Here is a 10,845-nt window from a genome sequence, read left to right as displayed (position 1 = left end):
TTTTTTTTTTTAGACGGAGTCTTGCTCTATCACTCAGGCTGGAGTGCAAGTGATTCTCCTGCCTCAGCCTTCCAAGTAGCTGGGACTACAGGCGTGTGCCACCACACTGGCTATGGACATGGATTTGAGTATATCTTGTTTGCTGTTCACCAAACTTTTTGAATCTGTGTTTGTCTTTTCCCAGGTTTGGGAAGTTTAGGTTTTTGGTTTTTTTGAGACAGAGTCTTGCTGTTGTCACCCAAGCTGGAGTGCAGTGGCACAATCTCAGCTCACTGTAACCTTCACCTCCCAGGTTCAAGCGATTCTCCTGCCTCAGCCTCCCAAATAGCTGAGATTACAGGCGCCCGCCACCACGCCTGTCTAATTTTTGTATTTTTAGTAAAGGTGGGGTTTCACCACGTTGGCCAGGATAGTTTTGAACTCTTGACCTTAGGTGATTCGTCCAGCTCAGCCTCCCAAAGTGTTGGGATTACAGGCGTGAGCCACCACATCTGGCCTAGTTATTGCTATTTTCAGTTTGGTTCTTTATCTTCCATTTCTTTGCTAAGACTTTCTTTAGGCCAGGCAAGGTGGCTCACATGCCAGCACTTTGGGAGGCCGAGGCGGGTGGATCACGAAGTCAGGAGCCTGTAGTCCCAGATACTCAGGAGGCTGAGGCAGGAGAATGGTGTGAACCCAGGAGGCGGAGCTTGCAGTGAGCCGAGATCGCACCACGGCACTCCACTCCAGCCTGGGCGATACAGCGAGACTCTCTGTCTCAAAAAAAAAAAAAAAAAGAGAGACTTTCTTTACATTTGCTTCAAAAGCATTCTCCCTTTCTTCTTCCTGCATGGTTAGACCGCTTGCAGCATTTGCTTTAAATTCCAACACTTCCACCTCCTTGGGGTTGGCTGTCTTTTCCCTGGAGAGTTATCTGTATGCTGAGTCATCTTAGATTACACTCTGGATATTTTGAATATTATGTTTTGAGGCTCTGGGTCTTGTTAAAATCTTAAGGAGTATGTTGAACATGTTGAATGCTAATTTGTTTTAGCAGGTAATCAGGTTCAGGCAGCAAGTTTTGACCTGCCTTTTTAGCACTGTGGTTTCAATGTCCCTTTTATTTTAAAAGTGTTCGCAGTGCTATTTGGATCCGTCCGGCTCAGAGGCCACCCAGTGGCCAGTCAGACCTGGACTGTGATCCATTCTGTAACTCAGTTCACAAAGCCTTAGCTAGGCTGTTTAGGGACAGATCTATGCTTGCACAGCTCACAGTTTAGCCCAGGAGTTCATAAACTTTTATGGGACTGTTCTCTTGATTTTCCTCCTGTGGTCTCTCTGACATTTTCTGGGCCCCGGGGGCTTCCCTCCCCATTCCCATATGATCGTGCCACCGTACTCCAGCTCCAGTGACAGAGCGAGACGTGGTCTCAAAAGCAAAATAAAACAAAAAACAAGATACATTTGCCAATTGACTGATAAATGAACATTAAGTATAGCATTGTCTATCTTGCCCCATCCCCCAAATTATGCATTTCCTATTGAAGGACAGGCAGTGGGTCACAGAATGAAGCTTTCTGCCTGCAGGCCTTTATCCCACTAGTCTTCCCATCCAAGATGCTCACCCTCTCTTTTATCAGGCTAATTGCTACTTGGGCTTCTAGTTTCAGTTTAAAATCATGTCCTTGGAGGCTTTTCTGACCCCAAGCAAGATGTAGATCTCAGTTAAATGCTTTCGTGTCACCCAATACTTTTTTTTTTTTTTTTGAGACGGAGTCTGGCTCTGTCTCCGGCTCTGTCTCCCAGGCCGGATCTCAGCTCACTGCAAGCTCCGCCTCCCAGGTTCACGCCATTCTCCTGCCTCAACCTCCCGAGTAGCCGGGACTACAGGCGCCCGCCACCTCGCCCGGCTAGTTTTTTGTATTTTTTTTTAGTAGAGACGGGGTTTCACCGTGTTAGCCAGGATGCTCTCGATCTCCTGACCTCGTGATCCGCCCGTCTCGGTCTCCCAAAGTGCTGGGATTACAGGCTTGAGCCACCGCGCCCGGCCCACCCAATGCTTCTTAAGGTACTTATCACACTTGTAATATATAACCATATACTTAAGAACCTCAAAGGAAAGGGCAAGTTTCTCTTACTCTCTTGCCCTGTACTCAAAAGTTTCACTTTTGCCCTTCTCTCTCAGACGATGACCCTGGGCCCCCTTACATGTCTTCCAAGGCCCTGCAGTAGCCTTTTCAGAGCCCTTGCAGAGCTGAGACAATGAGGGTGATGATGGCACATTTCCAGTTCACACGCTGGAGATTCTAATTCAATAGCAAAGGGTGGGAGTGGGGTCCAGGAATACACATTTTCAGAAGCTCCCCTGATTATTTTGATGCTGGTGGCCCCGAAAAACTGTCTGTGGTAGGGAGCTTCTAACACAGTTTCCAATGATTCCTGCCTTCTGACAGTCACACCCTGTGTAGTCTTCACCCCTTGAGTATAGACTGGACCCGGTAACTGGTAAAAGTGACATGATGTCACTTCCATGATTAAGTAACAAAAGACTGTGACTTCATCTTGCTGGTGATGTCTTTCTGGCTCTTGCTGTGATGGAGGCTACCTGGGTGGCCTCTGGCCAGCAGTCAGTCAGGAAATGAGGTCCTCAGTCCAACCATCTGTGAAGTAATGAATCCTGCTGACAACCACTGAGTGAGCCGGGAAGCAAATCCTTCCCATTTGAACCCTGAGAGGACTATGGCCCTAGCTAACACCTTGACTCCAGTCTTGTGAGAAACCTAAGCAGAAAGCTAAGTCAGTCGTGCCCAGATTCCTTACCCATAGAAACTGAGATCATATTTACATGTTGTTTGAAGGCATGGTTTTAGGGTAATTTATTACATAGTAATAGACAACTGTTGTGACCAGCCCTAAAATCATCCAAGATTGCTATCCAGTAAGGATCAGCATGTGTGTGTGTGTGTGTGCAAGTGAAAGACAAGATTCTTGGTTAGGAAGATTCTCCTGGTGCCCTGGGCCTGGTTACACATGGAATCCCTAAATCTTTTTTTTTTTTTTTTTGAGACCGAGTCTCGCTCTGTCGCCCGGGCTGGAGTGCAGTGGCCGGATCTCAGCTCACTGCAAGCTCCGCCTCCCGGGTTTATGCCATTCTCCTGCCTCAGCCTCCCAAGTAGCTGGGACTACAAGTGCCCGCCACCTCGCCCGGCTAGTTTTTTGTATTTTTTAGTAGAGACGGGGTTTCACCGTGTTCGCCAGGATGGTCTCGATCTCCTGACCTCGTGATCCGCCCGTCTCGGCCTCCCAAAGTGCTGGGATTACAGGCTTGAGCCACCGCGCCCGGCCGGAATCCCTAAATCTTAAACCACATTTCTGGGTCAAAAACCGATCCTCGCCACCTCCCAAATAATTTACTGTCCTTTCCCCAGGCCTTCACAGCCAAGACACTTCTTTCTGTAAATCAAAGGCAAATGGCATTTGTCTTTGTCCCATAACCTTGGGATGTGAATGCTTTCCCCTCCCTCCTTGGGTGAAGTCAGGCAGTCCCAGCCTAGCTCACATTGGACTTGAGAGCCATTCTTAAAGGACAGAGTAAGGGAGGCCTGGGAAGTTATGGCACCATTAGCTGGGACCAGCTTACAGGTAAAGGCGATACTGAGTTCCAAAGGAAAACTAAAGCATGGGCAGGGGTGGCAGGACAGGCTCAAAGCACCAAAAGTTAGCAACTTTTACACACTGGAAGGTGTGGGAAGAAGGGGTTTATTTCAGAGGCAGAGACTGAGAATCAACTCTTGCTTGTCTAGGGAAAAACTGAGAAGCCAAGAATTTCAACTCCTGAAATGGGGCACCTTAGACTGGTCTCATTAAGTCACTGCCCCACTCAAGACAGCAAGCTTACCTAGCCAATTTGTAATAAAAAACCTAGCATCTGGCCGGGCATGGTGACTCACGCCTGTAATCCCAGCACTTTGGGAGGCTGAAGCAGGCGGATCACCTGAGGTCGGGAGTTCGAAACCAGCCTGACTGACATGGAGAAACCCCGTCTCTACTAAAAACACAAAAATTAGCCGGGCGTGGTGGGGCATGCCTGTAATCCCAGCTACCTGGGAGGCTGAGGCAGGAGAATCACTTGAACCCAGGAGATGGAGGTTGCAGTGAGCCAAGATCGTGCCATTGCACTCCAGCCTAGGCAACAAGAGTGAAACTCCGTCTCGAAAAAAAAAAAACCACACACACACACAAAAGAAATGCAGAATCTCACTCCCACTTTTTTTTTTTTTTTGAGACGGAGTCTCGCTCTGTCAGCACGCTGAAGTGCAGTGGCACCATCTTGGCTCACTGCAACCTCTGCCTCCTGTTCAAGCAATTCTCCTGCCTCAGCCTTCCAAGTAGCTGGGATTACAGGTAAGCGCCACCATGCCCGGTATTTTTAGTAGAGATGGGTTTCACCATGTTGGCCAGGAAGGTCTTGATCTCTTGACCTCATGATCTGCCTGCCTTGGCCTCCCAAAGGGCTGGGATTACAGGTATGAGCCACTGTGCCCAGCCCCCACTCCCACTTTCTGATTCCATGACTGATAGCTTTAGGACCAATGAAGGGTGGTCTGTCCTAAATCTCCACCTAAAGAACATCACAAGCTCTGGGGAGCAGCTGTCAACCCCAGGACCCTCAGAAGGCAACCACTTCACATGCAAATGAAGGCTCAAGTGTCCCTCACACCAGAGCTCTCCAATCTAGGGAGTCCATGGCAGCACTCTAGCTAGGCCAAGGATTCCGATCCTTCTAGCACACTTCCTAGAGAGCTCTAGTGGACAGAGGGCAGGAGTCCAATGGCTTCTTCTTGCCACAGATCTGACAGTTCTGTGTGGTTCCGATGTGAAAATTCAAGTTCATTATCAACTCTTTCCCTTATAATTCTATGAGGTCGGTGGACATAGACTGAACTCAAGTTCCTTGAGAGCAGAAACACTGGCCACCATTTGCATGTCCAGAGCCTTTTTTTTTTTTTTTCTTTTTGAGACAGAGTCTCGCTCTGTCGCCCAGGCTGGAGTGCAGTGGCGCCATCTCGGCTCACTGCAAGCTCCGCCTCCCGGGTTCACGCCATTCTCCTGCCTCAGCCTTCCCAGTAGCTGGGACTACAGGTGCTCACCACCGTGCCCAGCTAATTGTTTTGTTAGTAGAGACAGGGTTTCACCATGTTAGCCAGGATAGTCTTGATCTCCTGACCTCATGATCCACCTGCCTTGGCCTCCCAAAGTGCCAGGATTATAGGTATGAACCACTACACCCATCCTTTTTTTTTTTTTTTTTTTTGAGATGGAGTCTCATTCTGAATGTCATTCAGGCTGGCATGCATGATCTCAGCTCACTGCAACCTTCACCTCCCAGGTTCAAGCGATTCTCCTGCCTCAGCCTCCTTAGGGGATTATGGGCGTGCACCACCATTCCCAGCTAATTTTTTTTGTATTTTTAGGAGACGGGGTTTCACCATGTTGGCCAGGCTGGTCTCACACTCCTGACCTCAAGTGACATGCCCACCCTGGCCTCCCAACATATTGGGATTCCAGGTGTGAGCCACTGCGCCCAGCCATATCCATTACTTCTGAACGGATGCTGAGCAACCTGTCCAAAGGCATACAGCTTGAGATCTAGGCCTCAGCCAGAGACTCAGCAAATAGTATCTGGGTCTCTTCATCTTCCAGTACTGTTTCTTTTAGAGTGAATTGGGAATGAGTCTTCTTCCCATCCACAAATATCAAACACAGAAGATACCTGGTTCAGGGTAGTTTGTAGACAGATTTCTCATAGATTTATTTCTGTGTCATGTTATATATAGATATATGCATATATACCTTTTTTTTAATACAATCTATATACCCTTCCCTTCCCCACCAAACTCACAAAAGGAGATTAAACCCTTCTAGGATTGCCATCAAGCTTCCCAAGATGGCCAGGGCCAAGAAAGACCCATCTCTCAACACGTTAAGAAACGGCTGCCATTCTTAGGCTCTGGGGTTGAAGCAGCAGCAATCCCAGGACCCAAGGGCCAGAGAGAGGAAAAGAAACGACTGTAGTGTGACAGGATTCTAGGACGAACATGTCCAGTGACTCCTGGAATGGCAGACTGGCTCCCAGAATTCTCAGGGTATGAGTAAAGGTGGGGGCCCTACGGCTCTTCAGAGGCTGCTCAATAGGTGGGGGGTAAGGTATAGGAATCGGGGATCAGGCATGCAGGGATGGGGTGGTAGAAAAAACGCCTGTGGGTTATGCTTGAAACACAGCAACCCCTATCAGGGCTACCCACCTACTCAGTGACATTTAATGAACAGGGACAGATGCTGAGCTCTTAAGGAAACAGGGGAGAGAGCATGGCAGCGGGGAGTAATGGAACACATGAAGTCACAAAAAACAAAAAGTACCAACAAAAACATAACCTGCATTTGCCTCCTCCCTAGAGAAGGTGTGGTCTATGTTTGGGGTGGGGGGAAGTGAAGGGTCATGAACCTAGGATTATCAGCTGGCCAGGGGCACAGGAAGGCTCTCTGAGGACTCCTAAGAGGCAGGCAGGCAGCTGGGACCCCACATCCCCAGGGAGGAAACGACAGTCCTTTCAATTCGACTTGGACCAAATCTTGGCACTCCCTCGGAGCCTGGCAAGGAGAAGAGACAGAAAGAGAGAGAAAGAGAATGCAGGGAATCCCCTAACCTCTGGAGGTTCCCCCCACTCCCTACTCCCATGCAAGTAACTGAAGGAAATGAGGACAGAGAGGTCCCTGGGGTAAAAGCAGGGCACCCTGGAAGTGAGCAGTTCCTGCTACCCTGGCTCACCCCTTGCCCTTTGAGGCTTTCTTGCTGGGCTGACGCTGGTTGGTGCCAGGAGCTGGTTCCCTCAGCTCAGTCAGGTGTTGCTCAGGGTCCTGAGATGTGGCCGCGGCTGCTGCTGCCGTCGTAACTTTAATGGTTTTTTTAAGGTTGGCAACCTACCAGGATGAAAGGAATAGCGATAGCAAGGAAGATTCCAGAACCTTCCACCCCTGCTCATCTGGTTGTCTGCTGCAGCCACTGTCCAAATCCTCTCTGCAAAGGACAAGTGGCCCAGGCTGGGGGAGCTTGGGTCCGCCCGCTCCCCTGACTGCTCACCTCACTCTCAATCTGCTGCTTCAGGCCCAGTTGCTGCTCCTTGTGCTGGTTGGCACGGCTCACCTGCTCCTCAATGCCTGACAGCACAACCTCACAGCCCACACACCTGCGGGAGTCAGGGGAGAGAAGTGTCAGCAGACAAGGGCTGCAATCACAGACTCACAGAAAACTAACTCAAAAAGAACCCTAGAGGCAGGGCGCAGTGGCTCACCCCCGTAATCCCAGCATTTTGGGAGGCCACGATAGGCGGATTGCTTAAGCTCAGGAGTTCAAGACTGGCCTGAGCGATACGGTAAAAACCTGTCTCTACAAAAAATACAAAAATTAGCCGGATGTGGTGGCATGAGCCTGTAGTCCCATGCTACTCGAGAGACTGAGGTGGAGGGTGGCTTGAGCCCTGGAGGTTGGAGGCTGCAGTGAATCAAGCTGGTGCCACTGCACTCCAACCTGAGTAACAGAGCCAGACACAGCTTCTGGCATTTTGAGTTGGGAACCCTCAACAGGGCACCTAGAAACTACCTGTGATAACATTCCTAGCAGTGGGATGGACACTCGGTGTGGTCAGAGAGCGATAAGGAAGTGCCTGGAGTGATGTGCAAGATGGCAGTAGGAACCAAAAACAAAATAGGGTAGCAGATGCCAAAGAGAAAAAGAGGTGACTTAATGAATACAGAAACCCTGAATTTAGATGGGGACACAAAGAAAATAAAAAAGAGGAAAAGGTCCATGGCCTGTGGACAATGGTAGTGATAGATCAATCAACAGAATCCAGCCTAAGATAGGCGACCCACCTTACTGGTTAGGATCCCCTCAAGTTTCCCTCCCCCAATTGCTCTATCACAGACACTGACTTCTGCCGCCTCCCAGGGTCTCCCCCACTCCTGCATTCCGCAGAAGCCTTTGGAGGGATAAATTCATTTACCTTCATCCTCCTGGGTTCACCTCTACAGACCAGCCCAGCTCTTGCCCTCTCTCACCCTGAAGCACCTTTCTCTTTCTCAGGGTGAGAAGGAAGGGGACAGTGCCAGGATACGGTTCTCACCATTCCTGCAGGGTTCGGGCAATGGCATTGAGGTCCTGGCGCTGGATGTCCCGCCCGATGCTGTAGTCAACCTCGAGCCGCTGGTTGCGCTGGTCCAGGGAGCCACGAAGCACGTCAGCATACACAGCCTCAATCACGAGGTCTTCCAGCTGCCGCACATTACGCAGGGCAAGAGCCTCCAGCAACACTGCATATGGGATACACTGGGGCCGCGGAGATCAGGTCAGGATTTGTGAGGTTCCGCAGCAGAAAAGGGCTTCCAAAAATCTTCCCTCCTTTTCCCCCTGCCCCAGCCCACCTGCCCGCCACTCCCATTCCTAAATCACTTCCTCTAAGAGGCTGGTTCTAAAGCAAAGTAAACAAAAGTATTCCCACTTCAAAAACAGCATCAGTAGAAGGACAATCTTAAATAAAATACAAAATGCTCCCCTAACACCCTCACCCCTGCCACACCACAGAGGGAGAAAATGACATCTGCCTGGGTGTCACTCCTTTGGCCACAGCTCAGGGCATCACCCGGTCCTCGGTCAAGATCAGCCTGACATAGGGGAGTAAGCGGAAGTGGGAGAGGTCTGGAGTTACTGTTTATCATTTATCCTCTGCCTACTTGCAACAGGCATTCCTTTGGAAGTATCTCTCAATAGATAGCCTGGTTTAAATTAAATCCCGAGGACAACTGAGAGTCAAGTAACTATTGCGAGCTGCAGACTGGGCAGGCTGGGGAGGTGGGTGGTGATATTAGACAAAAAACAGCCTAACGGGAATATACAGATACTTCTGGGATATATATTTCTCATCCTAACAAAGAGAAGCCTAGCACTTCATTAAGAGAGAGCCTGGTTTCCAGCAGTAGGGAAGAAGGTATTGTTGGACAACACCTGAACAATATCCTACTTGCTATTTTGACCAAAAACACAAAAGATGTTTATTTAGAACTTAAGTTGATTAAAAAATAAAAACAACACAGAAAACTAAGAATACTATCAGCCTAAATGGTTGCTAATGGAGTTTATATACAGACCTTGGACAAGGGGAGGGCAGGCAGCAGCAACGGTCCAGACAAAGGCTGTCCTAGTGTGGACTCCCAGGGACATACAAAAGGATGCTCAAGACTGTAGGACTGGGGGACTGCCACTCACCTTTACTTTAGCAGCCAGGGTGACAACTGAGAGGTGTCGAAGCTTATTCTTCTGAGCCTCTGTTAGTGGAGGAAGATTCCGGGCTTCAGCTAGGGAAAAATGACAAAGTGTAAGGAATCCTGATTTCAGTTTTCTGGGAAGCCCTAGCCTCCTTCCCTCCCCTCCCACTTTCAATGCCAATTCAGGTCTTGACCCTGACCCTACGTGCCCAGGGGATCTAAGTGGGATATCCCAGGAATTTCTTCTGAGTCCCTCCAGAAATTGCCCTGCTCCCATCTCCACTACTCCAGAGCACCAAACCCTCTGGTTACCTAAGTAGTCAGCGTATGTCCCATAAGCAAACACTGTGAGCAGCCGGAAGGTGGAGGCAAAGTCACTCTCAGCCAGCTGCAAGAATGAAGACAAAGGAGGTGACCGAAGTCTTCCCTCTCCACCCTCCCAGCCTTACCCTGTGTGGAACTCCACTTTTTGTTCCATCTTTCCCAGCCAATGTTAACTCTCCTGGCTCATCAAAAGGAGTTCTCTGCCTCTCTGATCACGCTTCCCACAGGAAGGCATCATTTCCACCTTCAGGCCTTTGTTTACACCATTCTCCCAATCCACAATGCCCTCTTGCTCCATATGCCATCCAATTCCTACCTTAAATTCAGAGTTGAAGACATTCAGTTTTCAGAGTCGAACAGACACACGCACCAGACACTGCAAATTGTGTTGTCTGGCCCTCAGAGTGTTTGATATTTCTAAATTGGAATATGTCTGGGCAGTGTGCAGTACTCCCCAATTCAACAGACTCCTGCCTCAGCCTCACTCATCTCTGACAGCTGCACAGCCTAGAAAGACATCTAAGTTTGCGGTCTCTGTTTCAGACCCACCTGACCAGGACACTGTCTTGCATCACCCAGTCCAGTTCACCCAGATTTCCTCTCCTATCATGGATCACTCATTCTGGCATTTTTTTTTTCCGCGATGGAGTCTCCTTCTGTCACCCAGGTTGGAGTGCAGTGGCGTGATCTTGGTTCACTGCAACCTCCGCCTCTTGAGTTCAAGTGATTCTCCTGCCTCACCCTCCCAAGCAGGTGGGATTACAGGCGTGCACCACCACACTGAGCTAATATATGTATTTTTAGTAGAGACGGGGTTTCGCCATGTTGGTCTCGAACTCCTGACCTCAGGTGATCCACCTGCCTCAGCCTCCCAAAGTGCTGGGATTACAGGCATGAGCCACTGTGCTCAACTTCATTCTGGCACTTAATCAATCAATCCTTGCAGAAGGTTGCTACCTAAGAATATCTTTCAACAAGATTATAGACCCAGTCTCTGGTATCCCACAGAGCTATGCAGTAATTGCCTCAGAAGAAATACTTGCTAAATAAATAAATAAATTAGACTTACATCCATTCATCTTATCTCTTCAACTGTAATGTAAACTTCAGAAGGGTAAGCTCCATGCCTGATACTTTTCTTGTATTCCCAGACCATAAGAAGGGCAGATAACAGCCACTCAATAAGTGCTTCTTTTTCTTTTTCTGAGATGGTGTCTCGCA

The 10,845-nt window shown here is 49.1% G+C and overlaps 2 protein-coding genes across 3 annotated transcripts in view; one reads left to right on the top strand and one right to left on the bottom strand.

The window, feature by feature from the left end:
• MLF2 (myeloid leukemia factor 2) overlaps positions 1-8,440 on the top strand; it is a 31,960-nt gene extending 23,520 nt beyond the window's left edge. Inside the window, exon 10 of the mRNA XM_011952047.1 lies at positions 8,412-8,440. The gene's annotated coding sequence lies outside the window, so the exon portion shown is untranslated. The remainder of the gene's footprint in view (positions 1-8,411) is intronic.
• The window catches only part of COPS7A (COP9 signalosome subunit 7A), a 7,311-nt gene continuing 2,229 nt past the window's right edge, over positions 5,764-10,845 (bottom strand). For both annotated transcript variants that reach the window (XM_011952068.1, XM_011952063.1), the window contains exons 3-8: positions 9,613-9,688; positions 9,302-9,390; positions 8,163-8,365; positions 7,121-7,226; positions 6,809-6,960; positions 5,764-6,630 (exon numbers count right to left, since the gene is read on the bottom strand). In XM_011952068.1, the coding sequence (XP_011807458.1) occupies positions 6,591-6,630; positions 6,809-6,960; positions 7,121-7,226; positions 8,163-8,365; positions 9,302-9,390; positions 9,613-9,688 (666 nt within the window). In that variant the 3' untranslated portion in view covers positions 5,764-6,590. The remainder of the gene's footprint in view (positions 6,631-6,808; positions 6,961-7,120; positions 7,227-8,162; positions 8,366-9,301; positions 9,391-9,612; positions 9,689-10,845) is intronic.

The sequence above is a fragment of the Colobus angolensis genome, unplaced genomic scaffold (assembly GCF_000951035.1).
Source record: "Colobus angolensis palliatus isolate OR3802 unplaced genomic scaffold, Cang.pa_1.0 Scaffold11, whole genome shotgun sequence".
NCBI classification, from domain to species: domain Eukaryota; kingdom Metazoa; phylum Chordata; class Mammalia; order Primates; family Cercopithecidae; genus Colobus; species Colobus angolensis.
The sequence above is the reverse complement of the archived record's forward strand: the minus strand, read 5'-3'. Positions and strand labels throughout refer to the sequence as shown.